Consider the following 18110-nt stretch of genomic DNA (forward strand, 5'->3'; position numbering starts at 1 on the left):
ACTGCCCTTTTTTTTTTTTTTTTTTTTAAATGCACAGAGATCACCTACACGGCAAAGGAATATCTTTAGTAATACAGACAAACAAATAAACAAAAGTTAAAACGTACAGCTCAGCAAATAGTCAACCGCATTCATACTAGATAATCACAACACATGCTGCCGTGTCTTTAAGCATAAATCAGTCACAAACACGGAGATGTACAGCTCTTTTTACACACTCATCACATTCCATCAGCAAGCTTCTTTTTCTCTCAACCTCATCAAACAGACTGGAGCGCTACTGATCGTTCGATCACAACGCAAATGACAAACAGCTTTTTAGCAACCAAAAAACAGTCAGATTATAAAGGATTCTTTCCCTATTCCTGGACAGCTAATCCACTTTATCAAACTAAACAAACAGACACCTCTTGGACGCCTGCGCAAATGACAACTGCTTCTCAGCAAACAAACACAGTCAACACCAATTAAACCAAATTTAAAATGCGCACAATTCACAAATACGGTCTAGCATGTAAGTAATACTTTTACAAATGCAGTGAAACAATGAACACACATTAGAACATACACGGCTGTCTCTTTAAATATAAATCAGTCAGAAGCACGGCCTGCGGATGAGCTGATTCTTTTTCCTTTTGGACACACTTTCATCAGCAATGCATTTTAACCGCAATTTGTCTTTTTCCTCAATCTCAGCAAACCGACTGTGTACCGCTGATCTCTCGACCACGATACAAATGAAAAACAAATGCTTTTTCAGCAAACAATCAGTCAAATTATAATCAATTCTGTCCCTATCGTACACATATCAAAGAAAACAGCGCTATTTTAATGCATCACAATATCTGCTTTGGCTGGGCCGTGATCACGGCCCTTCCGCGTGGAAGTCCGCGGTGCTACCAACCACACCACCAACGCAATACAGCAAACAACACAATTTAAACACCTTAAGTAACATAGGACTCTGCGGGTCCTTTTCTCTTAGTTACTTTATTACACAACGTCCATTATTAACGACACATCAATTAACGTAGATTTTGTGCTCTCGCCCAGAAACTCCGTCGAGGATTCTCTAAGCAGAGATATCATGGTTTTCCACTAAACGCCGCACACAAATCTAGATCCGGAGATTTGATGATCTCAATAAGGTAATTTTCTCTTGGTCCGCTATCAATGATACATCGGCTAACTTAAAACTTGTGCTCCCATGCAGAAACTTTATAAGAGTTACTCTAAGCAGAGTAAACTTGGTTTTTACACCACACGTAACACACTCGATGACTTGATACGAATATTTCACGGTCAATTCTCTCAATACAATTTACAGTTTATCAATGACATCAATGACATATACATATATCCCCGTCATGTTATGCAATTTCTTCGTAGCCCAAAACATCCCATAAGTACGTTAGAGATTACGCCTTTTGTGACATGAATTCGAGTGCTCAGCGTGAAGCGCGTGTCTGCGAGCAAATGCGTTACACGGCTTACAACACCTCACCTCTACGCTATCACAAATGCGTCATTTCTCGCCGTTATTTGACGTTTTCTGATGGGCACATTCATACATATTCACAAACCCCCAAATGGCTGTATAACAACTCTGTTGCTGTGTGTTTAATCTTTACCATATTCTATACTAAGCAAATACTTACAGTTCGGACAGTCTGAGCACAATTTAGAATATTTCTATGAATACAATGTTGCAGAATTCAGTTAAATAGGTCTCTGCATACCTTGAGATGTGCACCGGTGCGTCTCAGACCCCCCGACTGCAATTTCGCTCCGATGGCAATTATCGGGTTCCCAGCCTCGAAGGGAGTGATGCGCCGTTATCTGGAATCAAAAGGAGAGGCCTGTTAACATTCTAACCTGAAGCTCTGTATCGTATCAGATCACGTCGGGGTCACCACTTTGTTGTGAAAAAATGTGCTGTAGCTGTTTTTTCACACTTAGAGCAGGTTTAAGAATGAAACAGAAGCTCTCAGAGGCGTATAGTTTAAATCAAAAGCAATAGGTTTATTTATCGAACAAAGTTATTCAGCCAACACAATTAAACATGCATGGGCTCTAATGATTTCCCTCTCAGAGGTCCACCATAAGACACGCTTAAACACATCAGCATCATCCTTAATATATGGGGTCCGCCCCTTGCTACACATTGGCCAAAGTCAAAGATGCAGGCGTGGCACGTTTGTACGTTATGACACCTGGGTGGAGGCCGTGAATGTCCATTCACCTTTGGCCCCTCCCAATAGGCGTTGGTTTCCGTCAGTGTGAGTGAGAGTTTGAGGCGAGAGGACCTGGGAAAGAGTGTGTGGAGAAAGCCGGGCTCAGCTGGGCGTTGGCCCTCGCTTGAATCTCACTGTCTATTGTGTCTTCCTTATCTTCTCTAAAGATGGCTGCCTGTTCTTTTGTGACGCAGTTAAATAAGTAACCTCTCACCTGCTTCTCTCTGGCCTTGCTGTGTTGTGAGCACTGTATAAGTGGTTAATAGTGCTGCATAAGATAATGGTTATTAAAACTACAAATATACTAGTGATTAATTAAACTGTATATATAAGCTAGTTGCTGATTAAGCTGTATATAAGCTAGCTGTTGAATAAACTGTATATAAGCTAGTTGCTACTTAAAGCTGCATATAAACTAGCTGTTGATTAAGCTGTATATGAGCTAATTGCTGATTAAAACTGTATATATGCTAATTTTATCAACACCAGCAAGGTCCGGTCTGAAATTTCGTTTGGTTCAATAATTTCGTATCAAAACGGAGACGGACGGCAAAGTCCCTGGTTAGTGGCGCAAATAACATAAGATAGCAGTGTTATTTTGATCAGCTCTCACAGTTTCTGCATTTTTTTTATTTTGCGTATTCCTGCCCTGGTGTTAGTTCGAAGTTTGCTTTTAAACATTTTTTTTTTTAAAGAAGTGCTTATTCAATTTAGATTGTTTGGACCCAGTATAGTAAAGGTGAAATACTGACCCCTATTTCTTTGGAGCACACGTGGCGAGGCATTACACATTGCCCCTTTAAAGCCTTGACGAAACATGCACGCTTGCCGACATACAAAAGGAAGCATTATCCCACGTGCACATTTCTATCCAGAGTGCCTGTATTTTTTAATAATAAGTCGAAAAAGAGAATACAGCAAATCCATTTCCATGTTATTGAAATGGTAATTCCATTTTCCCTTCCTGCCAGCATGTTAAATTAATAATTACCTCTTTCAAAGTTGACCACGATGTCATTAAAAATAAAACAATGCCCCATTGATGGACATGAAAGGATGCCTGTCTCCTATAATGCTGCACAGAAAGAGGAGTGCTGTTATGGGTTGTATTAAATTTAGAAAGATGAAAAAAAAAAAGTGTTTTGGAAGCAGACAGGTTGAAAATATGTCAGCGCTGTGGTGGAAGAGTTATGTCTTTAATACCAAACAAATCTGCAGTTGTTAATAATTATATATTCTAACACATTAAACAATATTCAACCAGCAGTGTAGTCCACACTCTGGTACACAAATCAAGTATCGACAGGTTTAGGGTGAGACTTGTTTGTTCACTCTCTGTGTAGGCAACAGATAGTTTACTTCTGTGTATGAAATGATAGTGACACTAATCTATGCCAACTGTGCCGGTTTCTGCTCTCTGTCACCCGTGCGTTCTGTGTTAGAGGACTTTTGGGGAGACACAACAAAACGCAGATCTCCGTCTAACAGGCGTGAGACAGCACGCCAAATAATTAGTTGATTCATCTGCAAAATTGCTGGTTGTTAGCTTCTACAGTGAGAGTATTGGCTGCTTTGTCTCCCTTTTCTACAACTGTAAAGATAATATATTTGCGTATTGGACTGTTGGTTAAACAAGAGAAGTCATTTGAAACATAACCATGGCATTTCATCGACAAAATGATTCATCGATGTTGAAAATATGCAACCCTAGTAATGACCTTTCACAGCATAATGCATAGAGGGGGAAGAACAAGAAGTGAGTGCTGCAGACAGATTCCAAGATTATATTTAGCATATTCAGCTTTTCTTGTTAGACTCTCCTGACAACCCCGTCACGGCTCTTTGTCAAGTCTGCTGAAAGCAACTAAGTGGAAAGGCACTACTTTCATCCATTAAAATTTCAATTATGTATATACCCCCCGTAGCTGGAATGTAAGAAGTCACTGTATCTGGGTATTTCATTAAAAGAAAATAGAGTGGTGAGGGGTAAATGTTGCTTTAAAGCACAGTGAAAAGCAGCTCTTTTCTCTCTGAATTTGATAGTATTACTGCACTACATGGAACAGCACATACTGTACTGAAGGCAACAGAGATAAACACATTCTCAACACGCACACTTACACTGCACGCATACTAATCCATCCCTCACCTACATGCATTATAGAGTATGAACAAGCACAAACACACATGAAACATGAATAAAGCAAGGACTGCTCATCCGATCTACTTCACACTCGGTGGTTGTATTGCTGGGACACCAAGGGAATGATTTTGTCAAATTTAGACATGCGATAGGGTCGATAAGAATAAACAAGCAAATAGCACTCTGTGGTGCCACAGTAAATGTGTGGCGTCAGGTAAATGTTTTAGTACAATGTTTTCCTCTGAAGCAGAAGTACACAGTGAGTAGTATACATTTGAGTTGCATACATTTTATGTGCTTTAGGGGCCTTTTTAGGATATTCGGGGTACAATGACTTAGAATAGTAAAATCATTTTTCATATCTAAATATCAAAATGACTCGTTCTGAACGGACATGTTTTCAAAGGGCACTGCACTCCATGTAAATTCCCAATATTCCCACGTACACACAACACATCTGGAGGCCTCCCTCCATCAATCCTATTCTTCCTTCCACACGAGTGATGCAGATTCGACGCCGGCTGTTGCCGCTAGCTGCTGTTGCCATATTTAGAGTGCTAGCACTGCAAGCCCAGACAAACTGTCAGAGGAGCTTCTGTTCAACAACAGGCTCCATGTGAGGTGCAGCACGGCCCAACATGGATGACTGGAGAGCAAAGTCGCCTGGGAAATCGCCACTTACTGCGAGTCAAGAAATGCTGATGAACGCCAAGTGTCGACCTTGGCTTGTGCACAGCTTTGCAGTAATGAGTGTTTTATTATGACACGGCTGTTGCGGGAAATATGAACGTTCTGCATTAATTGTCCCAGAGGGATGAGTAAATTGGTTGTGATTAAACATCCATTCAAGGACATCAAAAACAGTATTATTTCATTATATTTCATATAATAACTCCCATCTGGAACAATCCCTATTCAAGAGTCGACCCATAATGCACTTATGGTACTCTATACTGGTATTATACTCGCACTGATGCATCAAAGTGCTTTCATTTAAAACAAGGTTCAACAAAATGATCAGGTGATACTAACAATGAGGCGAACAGCAGTCATATTCCAGCACGTATCCACAATAAGACACATCCGAACACAAGGGCCTTTGTGGAGACTTTGCATTGTCTGCAAGGAGAATCTAAAGTACACACTGTGTGGATGTCTGTGCACAAAAGTATGACACATCAAAGAAATGCACACTGGCTAATCAATAGACAAAGAGATGTAAATAAATGATAAATAACGAAATCAAAAGTCAGGAAAACTTGAGTTCTTTTCCCGTTGATTTGCAGTTAACAGCTGTGAAGATGGGACAAAGGGTTTCATCTTGAAACACAACAATACTAAATGTTAGCTCAGCATCCCTGCTCATGTAACTCTGATGGCTTGATGCTAATGGTTGCTGATCTCTCTGGTCTGATGAGCGAGCTGAGTTTCTGCTCTCTAGTGCGAGTGGGCCAGCGCTGCCTGAGATCAGAGACCCCCCCCTTAGGTAACCACACAAAACAAACTAATGCACAGAAGAAAAAGAAACAAGTCCCTGCGTAGACACAAAGCTCGGCATTCACACTGTGCTCCTGCTACACAAACTCATACAAACCCCCCCACTCAAAAACAAACCGATACAAGCACACACAACCCTACGACTCAAACACAAACACCAATTTATTGAGATGCACGTACAAACACGCAGTCACGCACTGTCCGATCGCACGTACACGTACGCAAAAACAATAAAACAAACCTTGTTAAGGGAGTGGGAGGTGAGGCAGCCAGGCAGAAAGATATAAATAGCCTGTCTGAATTCAACAATAGAGGTGGAGGGGGGTCGAGAGGCAAGAATGAGGAGGGAGGAAAAGAGGGAGAGAGACCACAGGAGGAAGAGAAAGAGAAATAAAGGGATGGAGAGAGAGAGAGAGAGCGAGAGAAGATCTAGAGGCTTGTAGAGGGAAATAAAACTAAAAGAAAACAGCGGGTCTCATTGCAGAAAATGAGCGGGGGAGGGGCTGGTTTACTGTGTCCCGATACGAGTCACAGATGCACTGCTTCATGCAAAGCACGGCAGCAGCAGTCACAGCTGTTGGCATGTGGCAGCGTGTGCAGCGCCTTCATCAACCGTACCAAGCTGCTTACTGGAATCCAAACACGGCGTCCACCCAAAACCTTTGACACCTGCCCTCACATTATCACAGTCACATCCCTTCTGACCGGGCACAACAGACACCCATTGCATTAGTCACGTAGGCGTGCATGTTGACCTTCTGGCAAAGTGGAGGAACTGTCCACATTGCTGAAGAGCAGAGCCAGAAGTCATTTGCATTAAGCGTCCTTAAATTGAATTGCGGCGAGCAGACTTAAATAAAACTAGAATAGCATACACCAGCAAAAAAAACAGTTTTGCTTCACATCTGTGCTTGGTTCTGAAGTGCTGGGTGACCAGCACTTTTACAGGACACTGATACAGACGCACACAACAGTGGTTTTTCTCAGTGATTGAACTTGTCTTCCCATGTAGGATTGGAAAGATTACCATCGCCAGAGCTGCAACTGATGTGAATTGTTGTACTGTTGGAATAGTTTGTCATTTTGTTGGGTATGCGTGTTAGCTTTCTTGCCGAATCTTAGATGAGAAGATTGATGACAATCTTGTCTCCGTCTGTTCAATATGGAGCTGGAGTCAGTTAGCTTAATTTAGCGCAAAGACTGAATTTGGCTAGCCTGGCCCCGCCAAGATATAATCCAGCACCCCAGTAAAGCCAAAATGGGTTATTTTTTTGTTGTAAACAAAACAAATTGAATAGAACATGTTACTGAGTGGGCTTTAGAGGTGCTGCTAGATGGATTTGTTCAGCATAGGTAAGAGCCAGGCACGTTTTCCCTCATTGTTTCCAGTCTTCATAGACGATAGCTTAGTCGTCTCTGAGCTTTAGCTTCCTATTGAACAAACATATGGGAATAGCACCAAACTTCTCATTTAAGTCCTTCAAAACGTCAAACTCTTCTTCTAATTTGTTTATATTGTTTTAGATGAATGATTTTGTATCATTGTCAATTTTAAAGCTGGAACAAGCAAACTTTTTTTTTTTTTCTTGACGAATAATGATTCAGCTCTGTAGAATACTTTTTTTCTCCATCGACTGATTTACCAATCTGCTAAACAATTCAGCACAATTCATTATATTAGCTCATCTAGCAGCCAGGACACAGTTCCTCCGTACAAAGCCCGGTTCAATAGCACACAGAATGGATACAATTATCCCGTGTATTGTCCGAAACACATGAAATCCGGTCCTGGCAGTATTTCACAGACTCCTGCTCTGCAGTCTGGGGCTGACCCCACTCTAATCCCGAGTCAAACCCCTCCGGCTAAAACACTGGTTGAAGCTCATCCGAGGCTGAGAGAGAGACAGGGTGGAGTGGAGGAGATCAGTAGTAGTGGCATCGAATTCCTCTGGTGACAAACGGTGGGCGTTGGTGTTGTGGACTAATCCCATTCACAACAACAAAGCTCAACCCCCCACCACACACACACACAGTACACTGGAATACAGATGATGCCTGGAGTGATGGGGGTAGGCGAGTATGCATGCATGTAGATGTGTGTTAATTAAAAGGCTGTGATCTGGGTCCTTGTCGAACCTGCTTACGCCTCGCTGAGTCTATCCTCCTCCTCCTCCTCCTCCTCCTCCTCGCAACAACACAAACAGTCCCTCTTCCTCCTTTACTACCACCTCCCTTTGCTCCATCCAGCCATGCTAATTGAAAACCTCTCTCTCTTTCTCATTTCCATTCTTACTTACATGTCACCTCCATGTGTCCAAGTGTGGTGTGAAACTCTCCACAGTGACAGGTGAATCCTCGTGCTTTTGCCAGAGAAGGAGTTTTTAGCGCCCGCCGAGAGACAGGGATGGATGGAAGGATGGAATTAGGGAGCAGATGGCTCCTAGCAAGAGCGGTCTAGCTGATTGTGGACAGTTAGCGTTAGCGTTAGCCACAATAAGGAAAGACTCGTCTGTCAGCGCAGCGTGTGCACCTTCTCCTTTTGCGCTTTCCTCTCTTGGCTCTTTGTTCCTTCAGGTTTCCTGTTTAATTCTCTCTTTTAGCATATTCCCTTTAAATAAAAAAAAAATAAAAAAAACAAACAACAAAGTCTCCTAGTTTCTTCTTCAACTGTCCCCTTTACTATAATATTTCTGTATGCCTCTGTAGATGCCTTGCTCCCTCCCTCTGTGACTCTAAGAGCATCAGCCGGGCTGCTCTGCTTCGCTTATGTTGATCTCCAGGCTTATGCCCTGATTGGACACACGCCACGATCAGAGACGCCAATGGTGGTGCAGCAAGTGAATCACATGGTGTGAGGGGGGGGGGGGGGGGGAGGGGAAGAGAGAGAAAGAGAGAAAGAGAGAGAGAGAGAGAGAGAGAGCGAGAGAGGGAGAGGTTTAGACAGGGGGGGAGGGATGAGAGAAGAGGAGACGGAGGAGGAGGAGGGGTATCGTGAGTGGCTGCAAGTCGCTACATCAGTGAGGGATTTTTCTTTTCTCCAAGCGGCTGAGCAGAGTGAGATGGAGTCTTTTTTTCCTCTGGTGGGGAGGAGAAGCTCTCAGTACAGACGTTTGGATGAAGAGACGACATGCAGCCGTACAAGAAAGAGTCTCTGATAGATACACACAGGCGCATTTTAACACAAGCGTGTACACGCGCAGCATAGAAGTGGCTCCATCTTACCGAAACAGAGTAGTGCAGCGCGGCAGCGGTAATTGGACAGTGGTTACTATGGAAACAAGGGAAACGGTTGCTTGACGGTCGGAGCTGTGCCCTGGGAGCATCAGACCTGCCTCCATCACACACACACACACACACACACACACACACACACACACACACACACACACACACACACACACACACACACACACACACACACACACACACACACACACACACACACACACACACACACACACACACACACACACACACACACACACACACACACACAGAGTTCAGTGCCAGTGTTTTTAAGCTTCATTTAAGCCAGTGCGCCTTTTGTCTTTAATAGACAAATTCATGTAAGAGCCTCTCTCTGTGTGTGTGTGTGTGTGTTTGTGTCTGTTTGTAGGGCAGATGCTCAGTCAGCCATGAAGAGCAAGCGGCTGAGAGAGCCTTTAGCGTTTAAGAAATGCTTGCATACTTGCAGGCAACAGCAGCACGTACATTAAAATATCGATAAAACCCCAACAAGGTGTTTTAGTATTCCACACCTCAGAAAGCTCAGTGCCGTCACCGTCTGGCAGCGACTGTGGGAGCTGCAGAGAAATCTAGCCGTTCAACTAGCCGTGTTTTGAAGTGGACGCCCTCAGGATTATCCCGACGCAGCTTATTATCCTTCCACAGACCCTCGAGAGCATATAGCTTCATGGACTGTATGCACATCGAATGTGGCCTTGGATTTACATTTACACTTTACAATCACAGACCGTCACATCAAAGACAAAACACAAAAGCTTATTTGTGAATATCATTGTGACTTTTATTTTCGACAGATGAACTCGTTCTTCATCAAGACACCATAAAAGACAACACGATTCTTAGTCGACTGAAACACCAACATCTAATTACATGATCGATTGCCAACGATGAGGCAGCTGAACTACAGAGTTCAACAGCCCGGTTTAAATGACCAATTGGTTGCAGTTAAAAAGACAATAACTGCTTCAAATCAGTGCAAAGTGGGATAGACAGCATTACTGTTATGCATCACTGATCCCAGCCTCTGGTCACAGTGATGCCTGCATCATCCATCACTAGGAGAGTAAGCACTTACTGTTAACACAAATCAGTGTTAGCTTTGACAGGATTCATCCAAACTTGCATTAATGTTCTAACCCTTGAGGAAAGTCATTCCTTTCATCCCGTCAAGTTTTATTGAAGTTTTACACTCCATTTATATTCATTAAACTCATACCAAATAGTTATTACAATTTATTATATCCATCTTTCTTATTCCTACCTCGTATAGACACAGTGGAATAAAAACAAACATGTTTTTAAGATATTAAGTTCCCCGTGTCCCTTTGTTAATTGTTCAGTTATCTCTTGGTATTTGCCAAATATATATTTTAAAATGTTTTTTTTAAACAAAATCCCTATTTCCCCTTCCTGTAAAACGGTCCAAATACTTTTGAGGTCTTGAACTTTGGGCCATATATTTATAAAATGGCTAAGCCTCATGGGTCAGAGGCAAGTGTTTGGATTTCCGTTGGCAATAACTTTGTTTATAATGCTTTTTCCAAGAGAGACCGATTGTGCGCCGATGTATTTTCTATTACAATTGAATACCTATCTTGTACAATTAAAGCTGAAGGCTATTCAGCTTCACATGGGAGGCTAAAGACACTCATAATTGCCGTTTCACTGCGACTTCAAATGTTGATTTTGGGGGATTTTCCTTCATCCTCTTTTAATTAGTCACTTTACTGACCCCATAAAGCCCTTCAACTTAAACTAATTGCCTTCTTCTTGTCGTTACTGTCATTTTTATTTGCTCACGCTAACGCTCAGGGTTTAGCGGCATTTACACTGATCTTCCCCCAGTCTGCCGTTTTGGAACATCTTCCTCCTCTCCATCTTCTAGACATTTCATTTTATGAAATGTGTATTCAGTGACGGTTTCAGTTACACATAAACAACTTTTGTTGACAGAATTTGGTACAAAATGACAACGTTCAGACATCATCAGAGGGGCTGATGTCTCCAGAGTGTTTCTAAGTTCATAGCGGGTACAAACTGAGACACTCGGCGTTGGAGGCTGGCAGCGCAGAGCTCTGCACGCACCATTTAGCTGATAGGAAGCCCTCGAGACCAAACAGTCTTACCGTCGACAAGCTGCTGCTGAATTTCAAACTCCCAAGGTACAGAGCGACGAAAGACGAGGTCGGGGAGGGAAGAGGGGAGACGGAAGCGTCATCTATCCCAACTCAATCGAAGCTGACTCTCGCCTTCAAGGTAGGGCTGTGAAGGCTGGGATTGGATAATAGGATCTCTTGCTACGGGAGGTGTGTGTAAGGTGCGTGTGTTAAATTCTCCTCCAAGGTGAACTAGAAATACAGTTGAACGTGAGATGTGGTCGTCTTTTCCAAGCCCAATAGAGATGGTTGCATCTCTCCTGGCATATCCATCGTTAAATAAAGTTTCAGTTCATTATAACAACATTTAGGTAATCAGACAAACTCAGATGACAAGCCATCCTGTGTCACACTGAACATTTCCTTTTTTCATCTCTGAATTAATGAAACCCAAAGTAAAGTTATGCTGAGAAGTGAACCCACTACCAAAGGTTTTTTTTGATGGAGTGGCAAAAGTAAAAACACAGACGGTGGTAAGGACTTCAGAAGACGAAGTGGATTCAACAACGACTACAGAGGATGGCTACATTTTTCTGCTTCGCATCTCGACGGCAATGTTATAATTCTCCATTTTGTAGCCTCTTGCAGTGGTTTAAAACGCTGCACCAAGTATCAAAATACCAACAACAATACATTTCACAATCGCTCAGTTGTTTCCTTTGTGAAAGTCAGACTTTGTTCACTTGCATCTGGGTGCTAACATCTGTTTGCAATTACATACCGGCTTATAAAATCCACACTGCTGTCTTCCATCTTTGTACTGCTGGTGAAATAACGTAGGGTGATGCAACTCCAGCATCACTTCATTTTTGCACATGAAGCATCACTCTTTAACAAAAATGTGGAAATTACAGAAATTTCATTTTGGGGATACTGGAGGCTGAATAAGCAATTCCAGTATCACTTTCATGTCGCACAATATGTGTATATTTTTAGTAGTGTGACATCTTGTGACCTGCAGAGCAAATGAAGACGTGAGGAACCTTTTCCATGCTGATCGAAGCCAGTAAATAGCAGCAAAGCTCATGACTCAACACCAGCCAGCTATGCAGGGAGTTTTTCATCTTCATCCAGACTCCAATGAGCTCCAAATAAAGATGTAGTAGTTTAATCAGTGGCTCAGCCAATAGAGGAAGCTAATGTTTCATATCCAAGAGAAGAAACAAAAACAACAATGTAAGAAATATTCAAAGTCTTAAAAGCCCCCGAGATGTGTGTGCAGTTCTTGCTCTGAATCTGTGCCCATCATGTTCATCTGTGCAAACAAGAAAAAGACATTTCCATGTCTATGCACCTTAATCAGGCCTGTTATTTGCATGGGACTCTTGGCAATCCAAGTCTAATAACGAACATAATTTAAGATATGATTAAAACTTGTATTTAAGCGTGAGCTGTGTGACTGTGACTGCTGCCAGTGTATACACAACAGAAATCAATGACGCGTGCCACAAATCCTACTTTGCCGTAACTCCTCTGTGCCATCTATTAGGTGTCATTTTGGATTCTCAACTCAAGTTAGGAGCCAACATTAGGAAAGTGTCCAAACTATCAAAGCAGATTTAGACTTTTCTTGTTTGATGACACCATGTATATCTGTCAAAGCAGCTCAAATGTGGATACATATCAATAAACATCATCATATACATCCTTAACATGTTATGGATCAGAGATCGAAGAAATGGCATCATAACTAAATTCTTCAAAAACATAAATTACATTTGTTTTAATTGTGATTCTGTTCAACTTGTTTGTTCGCCGGTTTTAACCTCGATTTAAAACCTGAGGCACGGATGGATCTGCGAATTAGCTTCAGCTAGAGGCCCTATATACATTACATCTGTAGCACAGCTTACCTGTATGTAACAATGTTCATCTGTTTGGTGAATGAACAAATAAATACACAACTTATTTTCTGACAATAGATGTCTCATTTTGGATTGCATAAAAAAATAAATCAAGCTGTGATTTCTTATGATGTTGCACCTTACAGTCTTCAGTTCTATTAACTTGTTTTAATTAGTCAAAGACATGAGCAGTGTCCCAACAGGAAATGATTAAAAAAAAAAAAAAACTGCCATGGATCAAACCGGGAAAAGCAATTTGCCAATTTCAAATTTGGAAACTTACAAAATCAATCAAAGAAGCTAAGTATGCATGCTGGTATCAAGGGTACTTCATTTAGTCACTTTTCCAGAGTGAATGCACTACAAATTCGAAACCTTATAGGTCGGTATGTAGCATGGAAAATGGTACACAGCGTTTCTTATTCATCTCAAACTCCTGTCTCCCAACACACACGCACGCACGCACACACACACACACACACACACACACACACACTACCTTGTTGAAGTCTTCACTTGTGGCTCTCATCTCCTTCCAGGTTTTGTTGAGCAGCTGGATGCAGATGCAGAAGAATTCCTCGAAGGAGCGATCGTGGGTGAAGAACATGGGGTGGAAGTCGTGGCAGTTTTCACTGGCTGTGGACACAATTGAGAGGAAAGTTGTCACCTACGGTACAGCAGCAGGTTAAATGAACGACGACACCAGTGAATAAAGCCCGTTTGTGCCAGCAATCCATTTTATGGTGACACTTGATGAAACACAAAAGAAATTACTTTGCATCTAATTTATACTAAACTGTAATCACTTACAGTTAGTGCCCTAAATAATGCTCTAATAGGTGCAACGATTACCTCGTACTTATTCTGCATTCGGCTAAAACCAGTACGTATTGGTATGTAGCATTACTATAAAAGCTGCAGTTTAGCTGACGTTATTACATCCACCATTTTGTCACAACTGTGACAGAGTAAATATTGACAAGCATCTTGTTTACTACCCAAACGCCCTTTGTTGTTTTTTTAAACTATTATAGCCGTTTTTTGATGAATGATTTGTTGAGTTTACTGCTCATTGCTAGTACAATATACTAACTAACTTGTATATTTGACTCTTTTCACTTTTACTGATTGAGTTCTCTGTGGTAAAGAGTTACGCAGTGCATCTATCTCGAGCTTTTATTGTGAAAGGTAAGAAGGAGTCGATCTGGTCTGTGCTGCATTTGTCAAGGGTGGAGAGGAGGAGTAATAAAGTTTGCCCTCTTGTGTGGTAATTAATGATTTATATGGTTCTGGGTTCACACCCCGAAGCCTCTGTGTTGTTGTACAATACAAGTGTATGTATTTAATATGTCTGTTCAGCACAATGCGAGTGGTTGATGCCTTTATTCATGAGGCGAAAGCTCAATCTGATTGAAATAGCTCAGAAAAAACCCAACGTCCCCTTTTTAGCCACGTAATATTTGCGTTCTTTGTAAAAAGTATTAATGACAAAAACAAAAGTTTGACAAAATATATTACAAATAGTACAAATACTGTTTTTTAAATGCCCCGGTGTGCAAAAGCCTGTCGGTAAAAAAAAAGAAAACGTATTTCCCAGAATGTCAGTTTCTTTAATACGCATCCTTATCAGTGACCCATCTGACCGTAGTCTGGATGTTTTTATTTGTATGTTACGACTGCACCCACTTAATCAGAGCTCAATCAATCTAATCCCATGAAATCAGATCCTGAATCACAGTCACTGCACGTCCATACAACACGAAAAGAACAGTTGGCCACCAAAGCTCCATTTACTCGTTACCTCTCTGCTCCGTTGAGCAACTCATGCCATATGGTGGCCTTCAATCTATAAATATGAAATTGGGCCTGAAGGAATGTGGCCTGAGCCTGAAAACCTGACTAATGCACAACAACAGGGACAAGCGACCCACACACACACACACACACAGCTACTGCAGATAAACATCACGTAGCTAGAAAATGTTACTGATGAAATCATCAAACAACTGCTGCTTAAAGGACGAGCACTACATTCAACGTGACAACTGTTTAATGATCATACACGCTCATTCTGACACTTGAACTTCAATTGATAAATCATCAGGCCTGTGCACGCTAGATTAATATTCATAACAGCATTTTCCAGAAGATAGAGTACAGAGAAATATATGATGTGACAGACGGAGACAATCTGAGTCTGCATCAAAGACGTGGAAGAAAGTTGATGCGTTTATGGTTTATTTCTGAGAAACAGCCCCTGAGAATGAGATACAGTTCCCCAACCAAGCAAAGCTGCGTGTTATTGAACATTTAGCTCACAAAATACCCCTTGGAGACAAATTGTGACCAGCAAACAGTGTTCCAATTGGATTAAGTTGAGATTTCCTATTTTCCAAAGCCATAGATGGTTTATTTTCTGTATTAGCAGTGCACTGAAGCGCTTCCCTCTCCACTATTTGTGTGAGAGTGTGTTTGAAATAAGAATGAGGGGGAAGAGGGGGAAGACAGAAAGCCAGGACTCTTGAGTGCCCAAACCATATTAACCAAGAGGTAAAGTAACAAGGCGTGACATTCATTTGAACTAAATTCATCTCCCTCACGTCACCTTGCTGAGATGAGTCGTGGCCTTGAGCCAAAGGCTGGTTCATTTATAGAGTCTCAGAGCAGAGCAGCAGGGGCACTGGCCCACCACAAGCAGCCATGAAATTGGATGGAAGAGGTCAGGCGGCAATTGAAACTTCACAGTATAATGAGTGATGTGCCCGCAGGCCACGGGCACAGCGACCTGAGCCTTGATTTGGAGCGATGGATGGGCGATTAAGGGGAGGGAGAGGTGGAGAGATCCGGGGGAAGGATGTGACGTTAGTCACTCAGGAAACGAATGGAGGTGAGCCGAAACAGATGCTGACTGGCTGCTTAGTCAACAGTGCACTGCCCGTGGGGATAGAAAAATAAAAAACAGGAGATGTGGGACAATAAAAATAAAAAGTCAAATACCCTTTAAGTTGTCTAGAAAAAGTTGTTGGCAAGCTTGAAGTGACCTCTGAACTAAACAGACTGTTTATTGAACAACAGAGCCCTGAGGTGGCACGGTGAGGGGAATTACATGTCAAGGCTTATTTGGGGGGAGACAGACAGTGAGTCGTCCCATGAGGCTCTGCAGAAATTTCTCCATCCTCAGGTTTTGCAAGGCATGCTGCGCCGTAGACCGTTTCATTACCTCTCGCAGGGCTCAGCAGCACAGCGAGGAGGCAACCCCCCCCCCCAAAACATGATGGTGTGTTGATGCTCAAAATAGTTCACAAACTTCTGTTCTGCATTGCAAACTTGGATCACTGAATATTTCATCAAACAAACATAATTCATCCACAGTAGGAAATAATTGAAGAGAGGGGGTAATCTAGGCACAGCTGCTCTGCATTTGAATGAGATGGCAACGCAACAGTATGGTGGCGTAATACTTGAATCTATGGGAAGAAATATAGTCTAGATCACACTGTATTACAAATGACCTCATCGCTGCTGTTCCATTTCAAATCCAATGCAAAGGAAAACAATGCCATCCCAATTATTACAGACCACTATATTTTAGTTAGCCTTTAAGGATTTTGAACTTTGTTTGAATGTATAGTTTTTGCAGAAGAATAGTCCACATGGAGGGGGAAAAAACAATTTAGTATTTACTTCCCTTCTCAGCAGTTCAGCTGCTTTCCAGCGAGCTGAAATGTCATGCCTGAATCATTCTCACCGCTGCACAGATGCACTTAAAATTATCCACCTGAACGGAGACGCCCCAGTGTTCGTGCAAAGTCATGTTACTGTGAGTGATTAGGTAACTCCTGCTTCAAGCCTTAAATCAGCCTTCTTTGGGTTTTTTGGGGACGGGGGGATGGGGGATGGGGTGTTCTACCAAATGATGATGATGATGATCTGATGATGAAATAAAACATCTGCTGTGCAATAAAATCTTTCACCACCCATCGCACTGACTGATGGAGCTTAGTTGCTGGATTTGACCCAAATCATTGAGCTGCACACAGCCGTGATCTGAGGCTGACCGCAGTCATCACATGTGTCTGTGTGTCTGATAACAGGGAACCATTGGGAAACTTGGGGACAAAGATAAAGAACAATCACAATACTTGAGAGGCCTTTTACTTGAAGAGCTATGGTTCTATATTCTGTCTCTAGCAGTGAGCTGCGGTATATTCATTTATTCCATTACTGCCCTGTACATTCAGATGAATAAAGCTAACACTGGGTCAGGACACTAGACCCGTCAGTGATGATGCAAAATGCTGACGATCTGTGATTTGTCTGAAATCAAACCCCCAAACTGCTCAATATAAAGTGAACGAGTGGTCGTCTATCCTGAAGTAGTGAATGAATGATTTTTGACATGCCTGCAAGGAAGGCATTTCGTTTTTGCAGTTCATGGAAAACTGCTTTTGTAACTAACATCACTGATTGAGATGAGAGGTGACCAGAGACAGCAGTGCAGCAACCGTTCTCTTCCTTATTCAGTTCAGTTATTCGACCAGGTTCCATGGTTGTCAATTCAAATTATCTTTTTCTATGCTATGACCTATATCCCTAAAACGAGTATGAAACCCGAGGCTACGCACTTCATGAACCACTGTGAACTGGACTGTTAATTGGTTGAAGCGGGTTATGTAAAACCTTGCTTCCTTCCTTCCTCCCTCTTAGGAAAGCCTTTCTCTCCCACAGGCGGGCTAACGCGGTCATGGACGTGGGGTGGGCAACTGGACACATCAAGTGCCTGAGGAGTCTGACACTTCTCGATGGATGAGTCACACAGCTAGACACACACAGTCGCACAGTACTCTGCTGGTAGCTGGCTGTCACGCCACAAAACAGCAGGGCAGATATGAACCCTCTCTCAATTTAAGGGAGTATGACTCTTTTTGGTTGAGCATGTGGGTCCACAGCAGACCACTTAGATGGATGGAAAATGGGCTGTAATGGGTTT

At 42.2% G+C, this 18110-nt stretch overlaps 1 protein-coding gene across 5 annotated transcripts in view; it reads right to left on the bottom strand.

Annotated features, from left to right (window-relative positions):
• The window catches only part of elmo1 (engulfment and cell motility 1 (ced-12 homolog, C. elegans)), a 103001-nt gene that overhangs the window by 27050 nt on the left and 57841 nt on the right, over positions 1-18110 (bottom strand). For 3 of the 5 annotated variants that reach the window (XM_079287544.1, XM_079287543.1, XM_079287542.1), the window contains exon 16: positions 13620-13756. In XM_079287544.1, the coding sequence (XP_079143670.1) occupies positions 13620-13756 (137 nt within the window). Of the gene's footprint in view, positions 1-1739; positions 1799-8171; positions 8258-13619; positions 13757-18110 lie in introns of those variants that run through there. The other 2 variants (XM_079287546.1, XM_079287545.1) reach the window with 2 other exon arrangements.

Source organism: Melanostigma gelatinosum, assembly GCF_949748355.1.
Source record: "Melanostigma gelatinosum genome assembly, chromosome: 17".
In the NCBI taxonomy this organism is placed as follows: domain Eukaryota; kingdom Metazoa; phylum Chordata; class Actinopteri; order Perciformes; family Zoarcidae; genus Melanostigma; species Melanostigma gelatinosum.